Raw genomic sequence first — 15,797 nt, forward strand, 5'->3', positions numbered from 1 at the left:
AGCCTCCTGAGCCACTGGGATTATAGATATGCAATATCACACCTGGCTCTAAGGGTTATTTTGTTTAACAAAATGTTTATGATTAAAAGCAAAGTACAGAGAGTCAGTTTAAAATTAATAAATTTTGGAAACATTTATCAAACAAAAGGAGTGGACCTGTACTACAAATGTTATTTTGAGAAGTTTTATTTCTCTTCCTTATATTTAAATGGTTAAAATGTGATATGTCTGTTAGATAAAACATGGACTTATTAGCCTCCTTTAGACATGCTTTGGGACTGTAGAAGTGAAGTGTTCTCTTGTTAAAGTGAAGGTAAAAAGTGAACATAATCAGGTTAGGTCTGGTCTGGAGTTTTCTGAAGTGGGCACAAGAGTGCCACATGACATAGTTAGTGTCTGTAAGTGGCTGTCAGCTTTTGGGGGTTGAGGTACCCATGGTGCTACCCTGTTATCTGATTTGTTTGGAAATTTTAATATAACCAAATAGGGCTTTGTGCACCTTGTCTGGTTATCCTTTGGAAGCCTTCTGCATGTTTTGAGGGTCACACTACTGAATCGCCCATTGTCCCTGGCTGCCATATTACCCAAGAGTGCTGAAAAATGACAAAAAAAAAAAAACAAAAAAAAAAACAAAAAAACAAGTATCCTGAGTGTGTTCAATAGATGACATTTCTTCTTCAAGTGAAATGTTTTGCTGAACCCCAAATAAAACAGGTAAAATGAGCCCTGGTCTGGTGGAAGAAGAGATGGATAACTTAGAAACCCTAGTTAGGTTAGTGCTGCTTAGGTTAGATGACTTTATATGCCAAATATGGAAATAAAAGTACTCATGAGGTAACCAAAAGCAAATGATTGTAGTGCCTGACAAACTTTTTAGGCACATTCCTTTCATGACGTATGTCAGCTGATGAGAGCTATCTAGAGAAAGATGCCTTGGTTCAAAGACCACCATTTTCAAGAATGATCAGTTTTTGTTCTGAAAGGTGTTCGTGACTCTTTAGTGCTTTCTTTTTAAAAGGCAAATAAACTATTTATTAAATCAATAATACTCTTTTTAAAATGAGGGTAAGTTTGGTGTCTTTTTTAATTACAGAATTTGTAACTGAACATTCTGGAATGATTTAACCCTTATAGCCCTTGAGAATTCTAGGAAAGTAACTAGAAATTACTCTATTAGAATAATAGAGTATTATCTATTAGTATAACAGAGTATTATCTATTAGTAATAATAATTAGAAATTACTCTAAGTATGAGAAAGTAACTTCAGTTTTAAATTTATAAAAGTGTAAATTTTGAACAGAAATGTCTTCCTGCCCCCTCATTCTTACAGTATCCATGGAAAATAAATATTAAACATTCAGTTCTTTTCCAATTAAGATTAATATATCTTCATGAATGGGTTTCATATGGTGTTTGTTACTGTTTGTTCCCACAATGAAATTATATTGAAGTCTGTGGTAGCGGGAACACCCTGGTGTTCAGGAGTGTCCTTTGCTCTGGAGAGGGAAGGTGCACATTAGTGGTGAGGCAGGACTTTGCTTCCTGTGTAGATGGAGGACTGACTCATAGCTGGCCGCTGGGAGTTGCTGCCTACTGGCTTAAGGGGTGGATTGCAATGTGGGGTAAACCCACTTGTGTTCTCTCCAAGTTGCAAAAGCTTCTAGCTTCTTGTAACCTGTAAAAGAAAACTAGATTTTCTGTTTTGTATGAAGTATCTGTTGTCTCCTTTTCCAGCAGCCACCTGGTAAAAGCAGATTATTATTAACTAAAAATATTACCCTGAAAAAGTTATAGGATCCCTCCAACTAGTTGTGTATGCCCAAACAGTGGAAAAGAAAGCCCAGTAACTCATCTTTCTTTCTATAAGAGTTGTGGTATCAAATTTAAGTCTGAAATTCTTTCAAAATTTGCATAACCCTGAAGTTAGTGTGAGTAGGAAAGAGGAGTTACTAAAATAGAAGATGATAATCGATCAAATTATGTGTGTGCATATACAAATATGGCATAATGAATCCCACTATTATGAGTAATTACAGTGTTCCAATTAAAAAAAGACTTGTTAAGGAAAAAATAGAAGACAGCAAACATTTGCTTCAATAGAAAAGAAAATATGGAAGTGCATCAGGATGTTCAGTGGATCTGAAATAACACTTCTCTTAGTTTGTTTAGGCCTATTGGCCTTATAATATTTATACATTTATATTTTGGGATTTTGTGTTTAGTGTTATAAATTGGAAGCTTTGGAAACCTGTTGCTTTTATCAGTAGTCACAGGCAGCTTCTTATATCTGTGGCACTTGGTGGCAGTCTCTCTTATTATTTATTTATTTTGTTTGTTTGTTTTGGTACTGACAATTAAACCATGGGTGCTTAACCAGTGAGGCACATCTCCTTTTTATTTTTTATCTTGAGACAGGGTCTTGCTAAATTGCTTAGGGCCTTGCTAAATTGCTGAGGCTGACTTTGAAATTGCAGTCCTCCTGCCTCATTCTCCCAAGTCATTGGGATTATAAGTCATCTCCAGGCAACATTGTGCCTGGAGCAAATATCCAGAGATTTTTTATTTGCTTAAAGAAAAATAACAGATATACACTAGGAAAACACATTATGATGTTAAGTGTGTATGTACCAGTGTAAATGAAGGACAAAGGAATATGGCTGTCCATATGGACATGGTTAAATACAGAAAGCCCTATAGGTCCTGCTTCATTATTTAGGGCACATTCCTGAGCCTGCTTGTGTAACTCTTTTTGGCTTAATCATGTGGTTTCCAGTGTCTACACAAAAAGACAGGAAGTTACCTAATTCTCTGTGCCTCCACTTCATCTTTGAAATGGGAATAGTAATAGTTCTGAACTGGGTTTGTATGAGGCATCAATTTTTTACTAGCATCTATTAGCTTCACAGCAGGGTTGGCTTGTCCTCACCTACCATGTAGGAAGCACACAATAAGTGTTGGTATTTTTCACTATTAAATGACTAAGCCCTTCATCGAATATATGCTAATCAGGTCAGAGACCTAGTCTGATATATTGCTGAATTGCCAGCAACCAAAGTATACATCTAATATATATTTGTTGAATTAATTAATTAATAATCACATAAGCAATTATGTAAGTTGAAAAATTTGTTAAGAAATAAAGCCTCTGCTTTTATTGGATGGTTTTGTGTGAATAATCTATGCTACTCATTTTAAAAAAATTTTAGCAAACAAAATTATTGATAGTGAAACGTCACCCTTTACTGTGTTTTGTTCAGCTTGAAAAAAGTATATGCTCCTGTGAGTGGTGAAGGGAGGCAGAAGTGGAGACTGGTGTGTATTCTGCTTATTCTTGCTGCCCAACAAACTCCCCAAACTTAGTAGCATAAAATAGCAGCCCTTTTCAGTGCTCTGGGGTTCTGTGGGTTGAGAACCCAGGTGGGGCATGGCAGCAATGGCTTGTCCTCACCATGTATGGGGCTTCAGCTGGGAACACAAATGGTTGGGGGCAACTTGCAAGACTGGAGATTGGAACTCTCTAGAGATTTTGTCACTCACGTGTCAGGCCAGCTGGTAGAATTGTAAGGCCAGGGTCTGTTGGGGCTGTAGACAGGAGCTGCCTCCATGTGGCTTCACATTGTGTTCTGGAAGGGAACACCCTGACAGCAAGTGCTCCGAAAAAAATCAGAAGGAAGCCTGAAGTAGCTTATGACTCTGTGGCTTGTCCCTTCTGCTATGTACTGTAAGTCAAAGTGGGTACAGACTCACCCACTTTCACTGGTAGGGCTCCTAATCCTATTTCTCAATAGGAAAGTGTCAAAGAATTTATGACCGTTTTATTTTAAATAGCTACAAATTGATTGCTGATTTTCAAAACGGCCACAATAATTTTTCACCCCATGTCTACACCCTTGGGTAATTCCCTTTCTCACTGACTCAGCCTTGGCCATGAGATTTGTTTTACTCAGTGGAATAGTTAGCAAATATAGCACAACCAGAGATTTGAACGTTGGTTACGCATTGGAGTTTGTCCTTCCTTGGTGCTCTTGGGAACTCTCTCATCACCGCCATGTGAATGAATCTGAATGGTCTGCTGAATGATTCTGCACATAGAATGAACTGTCAGATGTGAGAGAGGACATCTTAGGTTGGCTGCCAGCCAGTTGGCCAGCCCTTGACCAAGCCTGGCAGAGATCAACCAAGCTGACTCAGACCAGAACTGCCCAACTGACTCCCAAAGTTCTGAGCTAATAAAAATTGTTTTAAAGTACTGAGTTTTGGGGTGGTTTGTTATGCAGCCAAAACTAACTAATACTAACTAATAATAATATCCTTTCCTTCGCCCTGTTTGGAAATACGTGAAAAATAGGCATGGGAATTAAATTGTAGAGGAAGTGGCTTTGTTACTACTGTTGAAGTCAAAGTTGAAGAAAGTGACTTTTGGTGTTGTCACCTAAGTGCATAGGTGTGCCAGTAGTCCTCTGGCAGCTTGGCAGTCAGGTGGTCCTCCACAGCACTAAGCACTGCTGGCCCTCTCCTGTGTACATCACCCCACTGTCTCAGCACTGAGGAGTAGAACTGGTTATGTGGGCAGCATGAGGACCCCAGAAAGCTGAGCATGTGTACATGCCCAGACCTTTCTCCAAACCTCACTGCCTGAATAGGAGGGAGGAGGGGGAGAGGCTGGGGAGTGACCTAAGGAAAATTCTTCCCAGAGAAACTATAGCAGAAGGAGGTGACCACTCCCTTCCTAGGGGAGGTGAAGGATGGAGCAAACTGCTCTGAATTTCCTTTTCTTTTATGTTTCTTTTGAATTTATGATACAGTTGTCTCATATTTTTATGTGCATGTTGTTTATGTATGGAGCACAATCATGCTATTTTGTAGGGTATAGGACATAATTTTCTTTTGAGATTTATCACTTTGTTCCTTTCTTTTATATCATATCTTTGATTTCATTGTTGGCAAATCATTGATTAGAAGTGAAACTGCCTGTTTCGACACCTCTTCAAGGAAACTGTGACCTGCTTTGTTTCCTGAGACTATAAGCATTGAGGTCGAATTAGAGACTGCCAGTACATGAGTCAGTTCTTAGTAACTAGCAAATACTTAACCAGTAGATGGTATCTGTTTTTAATCTGTCTTCTTTATGGTCACACATCATCAAAAAACTAAGATAATACATTACCTAGTTTAAATATCAAACTGTTTTTTTCCCCTTTAGCATTTTGATTTTTAAAACTCCTTAAGAAAACAAATAAATTGAAGTATCTTTAGTAATAAAATTGACATTCTGAAAGAATAATTCTGTTATTCAGTCATGCATGTCTTTAGATAAAAGTAGATGCTTTTGTCTTGATCTTGCATTTTTTTTAACAAAATTTTTAACAAAAATCAGTTTACCACAAAAAAGTCCATGGTTATCATGAGATAAGACTATATGTAAATAAAGAAGAGACCACGTGTTCAAATATATCTAAACCTTGTACTAAGGAATGAATCTGTGTTTATTAAAATAATATGCATAATAACATTAAGTTCTAGATATTTCATTAGTTTTAGTTCACCTGTTCAACTGTTACGACACCTCCTCAAGGAAACTGTAACCTGCTAGAATCTAGAATTTTAGATTTAGATACATGCATGAGTAAATTCTCAGTTAGGTCTTAAATTTGTATCAGAAAACATTCTTGTGAAAACACATATATACAGTGAATGCAGCCATATCCTATTAATAAATAGTAGTTTATTAGGTAAATAATAAGCCAAGTTTTCTTACTGCTTTAAATCTCAGGCTAACTCTGGGAATCCTGTTAGAACTTTTCATGTAACAGCTACCTTCAGTGCTGATTTTTATAGTTTCAGAAAACTGACTTTTGAGTAAGAACTTTGGACTGATTCCTTAAAACCAAAGTGCTATAAAGTGCAATGGAAGATGAGGAAGGGTTGTGATGTCACAGAAAGCCAGATGTTTAGATCTCTCAAATACCTGTCCTGCAAACAGCTAGAGAGCCACCTGAGACCTGCTGTTCAAGAGGCCTGAAGTTGGTCATCACATCCTGTTTTCTGTGTGTGTTTTTTTTTAAAGAACTGTAATAAACATGCATAGTAAATGATTCCTGAAAAGACTTTGCCCAGTCTTTTTAATATTTAAAATTTGTCACTAGTGAACCTTCCCAGTTGTCATTCTTGAGGATTTATCTTGTCTACTTCCAAAAAACATAGAGTTGATTTTAGAATACAGCTGCAGTTGGTAAGTAAACATCAGTTCATAATCAAGATTTTTCGGGGCTGGGGATGTGGCTCAAGTGGTAGCGCGCTTGCCTGGTATGCGTGCAGCCCAGGTTCGATCCTCAGCACCACATACAAACAAAGATGTTGTGTCTGCCGAGAACTAAACAAAATAAATAAATATTAAAATTCTCTCTCTCTCTCCCTCCCCCCCCCTCTTTAAAAAAAAAAAAAAAAGATTTTTCACAGAAGGTACTGTGAGTTATGCCCAGTAACTCACTGGTTATTTAGCACTTTTGGGCAGGGGTGGGGGTTTATTATCTGATGAAAAAAAAAAAGTAGGAAAATTATAGCTACTTACATTACAGGCACATGCTATTGTTTAATGTATTCGTTTGCATTAATGAAGAGGCATAAATCCATTGGAAGAACCTAAATGCCCCTGTGGTGCGTTTTTCAAATATTGGCCTTGGAGCTATTGGAGAAGATGTGCACCCTGGGGGCCAGCATTATGAGTCATAGACTCTCAGTGGGGTTTTCCTTGTCATTCTGACCTCACTTGAGAAACTGAGCCAAAGTTGATTCTTTCTTAAGCCTTCATCAGGAACTCGCACTATTTATTTTTCTAGGAGAGGAGATGAGGCATAAAATAAATTCTTATCAACTATCTAATCCTTCCTTTACCAAAGTAATGAGATTTTTTTTTCTTCCCAACCTTTTTATTTTTATTCCTTCCTCAATTAAAGGTCTTTTTCATTTGCCAGCTGGTGCATTCATGGACGTTTTCTTTTTTTCAAGTTATGCCTTGGGGAGGCTGTCCTGTGACATGCACATGCACATGTACATGTCGTGGATTAGCTGGAAATTAGTTAGTTAAGAAAGCCCTGCAATATGACATGTGTGCCAACAGTTGGGTGGCAACAGCAGGCCTGGTGGGGTAGAGGGGCAATTTCTGATTTCATTGTTTCTTGTTCCCTGCTTCTTTAATGTTTCCTTTAGAAAGCCTTGAAGTTTATTTCTTCCTTTAAAATGTGAATTTATATTAAATTTAGTATAAGCTTTTTATCTTGGGGTGGATACAGCTGCATTGAGCTATCTGGAGACTCTGGAACTCTCTCCTGTACTAAATATCTGGCGTCTAGTAATCATCCTTCTTTACTAAATCTCGTTAGCAGAGGCTCCATCAGCAGTGGCAGAAGTACCTAAGGCAGAAAGAGAAGGCTGTGCCAGTGTTCTGCTTTGACTTAATTCAGGGGCACATTTAAGTAAATTAAAGTGGTCAGGTGATATGTCCCTATGGTGAATTGAGTTTATATTCTCTACTTTGAGTAATTATTTAATATGGCTTCATGCTGTTAGGTTATGTTTGTGCATGCACATTTAGCAGAGAAAAACACCAACAGGGAATGGTTTTAAGCACCAGTAAATTATTTGGGGGCAAACATTATCCCTAATTACTTTTCTACCTGGAAGCTTGTGACTTACGAGAAAAGTCATAAACTGAAATAGGAGGCTCTGGGGTAATAGTGTAAGCATTCTAAGTGGTAAAACCTTCAACAGCTTTGTCATAAAGATTCCTCATTTTGTGATGAAGTTGCTTAATGAAGTCATGTATTTCATATAAAGTACAGCATTTCCAAGGGTTTAAGAATTTTTGCATTCTTTTTTTTTACTGGAAAATCATAGAGCATAAGTTTGATACCCTAGTCACCCAAAGCTTTTGAGTTCTGGCTCTGTCACTTACCAAGAGTGATGGGAGCCTCATTTTCTCATTGGTAAAATAGGGATTATAAAATCAATCTCAGAGGTGTTCCGGGCTGAATGTGGTAACAGATGGAAAGCGAGGAGTGTGTAGTGGAAGGTCAGTGCAGGCTCCCTCTCTGCTTCCCCTTTGTACCTTTCCTTTTAGACACAGTATTATGCTTCATATTTGGATATGGTAGTCATCACTGATTATAATCAGCGCGTGTGGTTCAAGAAGTGCATTTGGCCAACATTCCTTTTCACAGCATGCACAAGGTAATGTTGTTCTTTAACTCAGGGTTGTTCTCTGCTGAATCTTAACAGCTACTGCCACTTCGTTCCCCCCATTGCCCATTATCATCTGCTCAAAAAGTGCTGCGTGTTAGGCTGTAGCATGTTGTAGCTGCTTTTTGAAGGCATTATTTGATGTCTGGGAATATCCCTTTGCTTTTGGAATGTGGCTATCTAGGTGTTGCTGGTTGTCGTCATAATGAAGGTGTCACTGTTGGGTGAAAGAGCAGCAGGCTTGCAAGATGCTCAGTGCTTTTGAGTGGCAGCACAGTTCTTAGGGCTATGGGAAGAGCCAGGGCTTCCTGGCCTGTCTACCTCCCCCACTTCATCTTCTTCTTACTCATAAACACCCTGTCATCTCACTTTGAAACAAGCCGCTGCTGTTGGTTGGGTGGCATGAGCTGGAAACATATGTTACTCCTATAAGAGAAGAGAAAGAAAGCCTTCACATTTGCAGTCAGTGCTGGGCCCATTTCCTTCATCATTCCTGGCAAGTAGTGAGTGAGCACTTGAAGGAATATGTGCATGAATGAATGGACTCAACTGTAGTATTCGTTTATATTTTTCATGTAGTTGAGTTACTTTCTTCTAGATTTGGGGAATTTCCTACAAGGATTAGTTCTTCTAAAACTCTCCTACTCTTCTAAAACTCTCCTTCTAAAACTCTCCTACTCTTAGGACCTAGTAGAAGCTTGAACACTTAGTAAGTTAAAGCACAGCGCATGCTTATCCTGAGTCCATCTTCTGTTCTTCATATCAGTGTTTACTTAGTAATTGAAACTTTCATTTCTCTGGAGATGATCAATATACAGTTCTTCCCCCCCCCCCCCTTAAGTTTTATCCTACGTGCAACTTTACGTTTCTATTTTCCTTCTGTTTTCTAAATATGAAGACTTCATTGTTCTCCATCTATGATTTGAGCGTGTGGGCAGTTTTCCATGTCATGTAAGAGGTAGAGATGAAAATAAAAATTTCACAGCATCTTGTTTCTAATAATTTTTGTGTTTATATATTTTTGTTCTTTTTTCAGTTGGCTTGATTTCATGTTTTCTTACAACCATCTCTTTTGTGTGTGTGTGTGTGTGTGTATGTGTGTGTGTAGTGCTGGGGATTGAACCCAGGGCCTTGTACATACTAGGCGAGCACTCTACCAGGTGAGCTGTATCCCCAGCCCCCATCTCTTTGTTCTGACAAACAACCTAACAGATTTGGAATACCCAGAACTTCTCTTTCATCAAATCCACTAACTTGACCTAGGCTCCTTCCTCAAATATTGGTGTGGATTCCAGAAATATGAATAAACATCTTCAGCCATCATCCCCAGAGAGATCGTACATCATTCTCACCTGTATACCCCCTCCTTTTATATTGCGTTAGATTTCAACCTGATGAGGAATCAAATGCCTGTTCTCTAAAATTAGTGTTCAGTAATGAAATTATTGATTTGATATTTTATTGCTAAAATTGGCCTTTCATAGAGTCCAGACCTCTTTTGTATCACTGGCAAGGGGTAAGCAAGGTTCTGGGCTGGAATATCCTCTAATGCTGTACTATCTGCAATATACTATTCAATGACTCCTTTTCTTTCTGGTTTCTTTTTTTTACTGTAAAGTCTGAAAATTTGATAAGACCTTAAATTTGTGAAATTAAAAAAATTTGTAATTAATAAAAACATACCACCAATAACAAATTCCAAGATTTCAAGATATCCTGGAAAATCTAGTTTACTTGTCACAGGTAGCAGGCAATGTGGATATGTAGTACAGGCTGCTCTAGGGTCCAATGGCCTCATTTCAAGTCTTGGTTCTACCAGTTACCAAATGAGTTACTTAAATTTGGGCCATCAGCTATAAAATATCTCATAAAGTAGGAGAACTCAATGAGATAAAGTCTGTGAAGCTCTTAGCACAATGAGATGTTAAAATTTATTTTTATCATTATAATTAAGTGGACTCAATTGAATAGCTGCATGTGTTACACTTTGAAGAATTAAGTATCATTAAAAAAGAAAATTTTAGTATCTCAGTAGCTTGTTGAATTTAACTTACTTTGCATATTCACTGTTTTAAAAGAACCTAGTGTGTTTAATTTGGTGATTTTGGTAGAACTGTGCAACTTTCTAAAAGTAGAATTGAAAACATAATTTCTTTTACTGTTTTGTTTCATTGATAGAAAATAGGAGATTAAGAAGAAGGTGAAAGGGACAAAAGAAGTATGGTGGATTTAAAAGCAAAATGAATTTTATAACATGAGTTAATTCTTTTCTTTTTAGATCTTTTAGAGAAATCTCGTGTCGTTAAGCAGCCAAGAGGTGAAAGAAACTTCCATGTGTTCTATCAGCTGCTCTCTGGTGCCTCTGAAGAGCTCCTTCGTAAGTCTCTGTGTCTATTGTTTTATAATTTTTAGTGTTACAGCTGATTATACTTATTCTTACAGTTTAGATACAGTTTAGATGTTTTCCAAAGCATCCTCCTTAAAATGCATTCCATATGCTTCTCTCCTTCCTTCTTGAAGTTTTTCCATGACTCTGGTGGAAGTGGAGAACATGGTGTGCCTGTTTGTGCTCTGCATTTGTCTCATATCCCATACCTCACCAGGGACTCAGTCTTAGATGGCTTATAAAAGCCTGATGTCGAGGAGAGGGGCTAACCACAACTATAAAAAGTAAAATAGAAGAATGTAAATTTTCACCCGGGGAGAACAGTAAATGAAAACAATTATATAAAAGCAAATTGCTCAGTGAGAATTTAAAAATTGTGGGCAGTTGATACAAGAGATTAACAACCTGACCCTCAGATATTTTAGAAAATGAATGTGAGTCCCACAAGGACAGTATCCAGCAGGAAATAGCTAAGTGATAAAAATATTGAACAAGTAGTTGGAACAAGAAGAGCTATAAGAAGCCAACCACACCTGGAGAGAAAAATTCTCCTCACTAATAATCAATAAATGTACCTGGTAATAGCACTGAAGTGCTAAAGTTAGTAAAAAAAGATAAAACCAACAGAGTGTGTTACTTATGGACTTGGACCCATTATCACTGATTTATTTAGCCAAATAAGAGTCAAAATGATCAGGACTTATTCCCTAGTCACACCACTTTCTGGAATATATCCCACCAGAATAATTTAAATGAATCCAAAAAGCAATTTACATGAAGAATGTTTATCACTGCCCTATATTATTATTATTATTATTATTATTATTATTATTATTATTATTTAATTTCTTACATACATGACAATAGTGGAATGCATTACATTCATAATTATCCATTCACAGCACAATTTTTCGTAACTCTGATTATAAAATATGTTCTTGCCAAATTATACCACTATAAATGAGCTCTCTTTTTTTTTTTTTTGCATTACAATTCTTAATACACCTTTAAACCACAATTTATCAAATCTCTGTTTGTATATGAGGTATGTTGACACCAAATTCACATCTTCATACATGAATTTTTTATAAGGATGACCATCTCCTTCCCCTATCCTTGCTATTGCCCTTCTCCCTCCCTTTCCCTCCCACCCTATTTATTTATTTATTAACTAGAAACAACCCAAAATATGCAGTGGTGAATGAATTCCTAGATGGGCATCATATGTTATCATGGAGTAGTATGTTGAAGACATTTTATGTTATAAAGATATAGAAAGGGACTTACCCAGTAAGAATCAGTGTAAAAAGGCAGAGTTTGAGTATGTGCAATAGTGATAAAGGAGGTTTTACAGAAATGCGTTATTGGTATTGGGTATTAACTTTTGTTCTGTTGATTTAGTGCATAATATGAAAGTCATCTTCTCTGAAGGGTTAAAAATGAAATACTGATGCCAATTAGATTTGTTCAAGCAACTTACTGATTTGTATGTGTGACTCAATAGATAAACTTAAGCTTGAGCGGGATTTCAGCAGATACAACTACCTGAGTCTGGACTCTGCCAAAGTTAATGGAGTGGATGATGCAGCCAATTTCAGAACCGTTAGGGTAAGACGGAATGATTTTATTACATTTAAAAATGGCTAGTGCTTGATTGCTCCATCCGAACTGGTGACAATCCTGAGTTTTCTTTTAAGTGTGACTCATGCCCCTAAGGTTTTAGAATTTTACAAGAATGTGTTACATTTTTATTAGTTTGGGTTTTCAATACTCAAGAATCACACCAGGTTATATTGGCCCACACTTCATCTTAGCAAGCTATTTTACCATTTATCAAAAGGAGCTTGCGTATGTTATCCTGGAGCTTGAGTCTTGTAATATTATAGTTAAATTCCAAATGTTTTTATAGGCAGAGTTTTATAGCCAAAGTTAATTTCCAAGTGTGAAAACTGCCCTTGGATACTATTAAATCAGAACTGGTTTTGAGACAGAAAATCTTCATTTTGCTCAGTTTCATTCCACATTCATTAGAAAAGAAATGATTTTACATAGTACTCTTATTTTCTGTCTTTATTTGGCACATACTGTCAAAATTACTCCTATTATGATCTGATGTGGTAACCGAGATTTGCTTCCAAACAAGACAGCTGGGGTTGTAGGGAGGACAGGGAGTAGGTCATGTTGTAGATTAAACAGGATTGGCATCAACTAATCCTTGTGGATGAATGAAAAGGATATGGGGATTCTTTCTCTGTTCTCTACTTTTGTGTCTGTTTGAAATTTTCATAACATAAAAATGTATATTACTCCCCGCTGCCATATAGCCTAGTTGTACTCATCATCATCATCATCATCATCATCATTATCATCATCATCATCATCATAATGATGTCAGCTGTTCTTAAAAAGGAAACAGATCTCAGAGTATACCACTTTTTAAAACTGTGCAAACATCCTTACATGGAAGTAGTAGTCATTTGTCTCCTGGACATGATTTTTGTTCAAGACTTCAGTCCAAGGCCAGTTCTGTAATCATTCTGCCTGGCACATAGTTGGCACTCCATATAAATTTAGGAATGAATGACTATTCCTTGTACCCATCCTGTCTTGGATGAGGCACCTACCTTTGCAAACCACAGTTTTTCTCACATGTAAAATAAATGAGAGGTTTTCTTTGTTGAAGATTGTAGGAGCTTCTTGTTTGGTTTTGTTATAGTAGCAGAACCCCATGTAAAATAGACAGATGTAGAAACCAAGTTGCAGCAGTTGAAGTGGGGACAGGGACCCAAGATTCTGGCAGCTTCTTCTGTCTTGAGTCTGCATCCTCCCTTCCCCCACCTGCCACGGCATGAAAGGTACCCCTTGAGTCACAGAGTGCCACTGAGAAAGGTAACAGCCTTGTCTTAAGATTTGGGATTTTTCCCCAGAAATAAATCTGTAATAGGATTCATTATAAACAACAATAAAGAACTACAGAAATAAACTAGGTGCTTTTTTCCTCTTCCCAGAATGCCATGCAGATTGTGGGTTTTATGGATCATGAAGCCGAGTCTGTCTTGGGAGTGGTGGCAGCAGTGTTGAAACTAGGGAACATCGAGTTCAAGCCTGAATCACGAGTAAATGGTTTAGATGAGAGCAAAATCAAAGATAAAAATGGTAAGTCAAAGGAGAATCACCTTGTTTAGGAAACTTGTGTTGACTTGCTGCCCAGTTTTAAATCTAGAAACTAAAATTTTTGTTTTGCATTGCTTTAAAAAAGCTTTCTAGTGAAACTCAACAGAAATATAATTGCAGTTAAGTTTTTGTGTGTATGTGTAGTGCTGGGGACTGAGCCCAGGGCCTTGTGCATGCGAGGCAAGCACTCTACCAACTGAGCTATATCCCCAGCCCTGTAGTTAAATTGTAAGCCTTTTAATTTATACAGGTTAGATTGTTGAGTTTGAGTGCAATTTAAAAGGAATAGCCTAAGCCTTGGTAATGATTATCAATATACATGTAGTCACCTTTTGTGTCTATCTTCCCCTGCTCCCTAACAGAGTTAAAAGAAATTTGCGAGTTGACTGGTATTGATCAGTCTGTTCTGGAACGAGCATTCAGTTTCCGAACAGTTGAAGCCAAGCAGGAGAAAGTTTCAACCACACTGAATGTGGCTCAGGTGGGTAAATCATAATGGACAGAAAGTGTTTTAAAAGTTGATGGTGTTTCTGTATGAAACTTTACTTTGCAGGCTAGTAACTGTCATACTATGTTCCAGGCATTCTAAGCACTAGGGATAGTGAAAATTAAGTAGATAAGGATCCCTGCCTTCAGAGAGCTTAAAATTCTGGCAGGGGGAGGTGGGAGTGTTTTGAGCATAAGAGTGACAGCATCTGCCCTTTGTTTCACTGGGTCATTCTGGCTGATTGTGGAGGGGAGAGAGGGAAACAAGCAGCAGAATTCCTTAACCCAGAGATGATGGTGGCTTGGACCGTGTGGTTGCAGTAGCTGAGTAAGTGAGATGTGATCCTTTTGTGGGTCTGGTTTGAAGGTGGAGGCAGCAGGGCTTGCTCATGCCTTGATGAATAATAACAAGAATCAAGGGAGACTCAGTAGTTGCCATTCACTGATTTGGAGAAGATCATGTGAGATGCCAGTTCTGTGGTCAGATGGCCAAACTGAACTCCTGGCCTTTCTTACTGTACCACTTTGAGGTAGAGTAAGTGTTCCTAAGACACAAATCTGAGCTGCAACCTTCTTTCCTGTTGATTGAAGTTAAATGGACATCTGTTTGCATGGATGGATGTGTAGGCAGAACCAGGCAGCATCTGGAGCCCCTTACAATGTAAAACTCTTTGTGCTGTGGCTTAGAAATTTTCCTACCAGGACTTTTCCCACTCAGGCCTACTTTGTTTATTCAACTATGGTTTTTTTTGTTTGTTTGTTTGTTTTTTTTTGTCTGATCCTCCTTGTAACTAGCTTTAAGCATTTGTAAGACAGTAGGGTAGAGTTCAGCCTCTCTCTTGTTCTAATTAGAGTTAGACTTTCTTGCTAACCCAAGAATGCCTGCCGCCCTTTGCTTTCCTTCAATACTGAGATCTTATTTTACATGAGTTACTTGGATTGTGGAAAATACTATCATTTTATGTACATGGAGATTAGGTTTGTAGCAGTCCTTCCCTGGTTGTACTGTTGTCTGTCTTTCTAAATTGCTGCAGCTGCTGTCATGTCTGTCTACTTCAGCCCTACTTTTCAAAGTCAGATGGGGGAGACTGACTGCATGGAGAAGATGTTGAGAGCCTGAACAGCACACCCACCCACTTGGGCCCTTGGTAGGGAAGTAAGGGATCAGGGAAGGCTTCATGGAGAGATTGAAGGATTTAGATGTATAAAGAATGGGTGAAAGGGCATTTCAAAAAGAAAGCATTGAGAAAAGCCAGCTTTGGAGCACATATCAGGAACAGGATCAGTCAAGCTGGGCTGGAGCTTTAGATTCAGGGAGAAGATTCAGAGCAGTGTGGCTGGGAAGGTTAAATTTGGGGTCAGAGTGGAACGTCTCCAGCAGAGGTTCTTAGATTTAGGCATGCATCAAAATCACCTGGGTGGCTGCTAAATACCCCTTGAGTGTTTGATTCTGTGGGCCTGGGTTAGGACCAAAGAATTTACCTTTTTTTTTTTTTTTTTTTTTTTTTTTTT

At 37.9% G+C, this 15,797-nt stretch overlaps 1 protein-coding gene across 6 annotated transcripts in view; it reads left to right on the forward strand.

Annotated features, from left to right (window-relative positions):
* Myo1b (myosin IB) overlaps positions 1-15,797 on the forward strand; it is a 150,902-nt gene that overhangs the window by 83,500 nt on the left and 51,605 nt on the right. For all 6 annotated transcript variants that reach the window (XM_048808199.1, XM_015481163.2, XM_015481165.2 and 3 more), the window contains 4 exons: positions 10,518-10,616; positions 12,130-12,233; positions 13,634-13,781; positions 14,162-14,280. In XM_048808199.1, the coding sequence (XP_048664156.1) occupies positions 10,518-10,616; positions 12,130-12,233; positions 13,634-13,781; positions 14,162-14,280 (470 nt within the window). The remainder of the gene's footprint in view (positions 1-10,517; positions 10,617-12,129; positions 12,234-13,633; positions 13,782-14,161; positions 14,281-15,797) is intronic.

The sequence above is a fragment of the Marmota marmota genome, unplaced genomic scaffold (genome assembly GCF_001458135.2).
Source record: "Marmota marmota marmota unplaced genomic scaffold, marMar, whole genome shotgun sequence".
Lineage (NCBI taxonomy): Eukaryota > Metazoa > Chordata > Mammalia > Rodentia > Sciuridae > Marmota > Marmota marmota.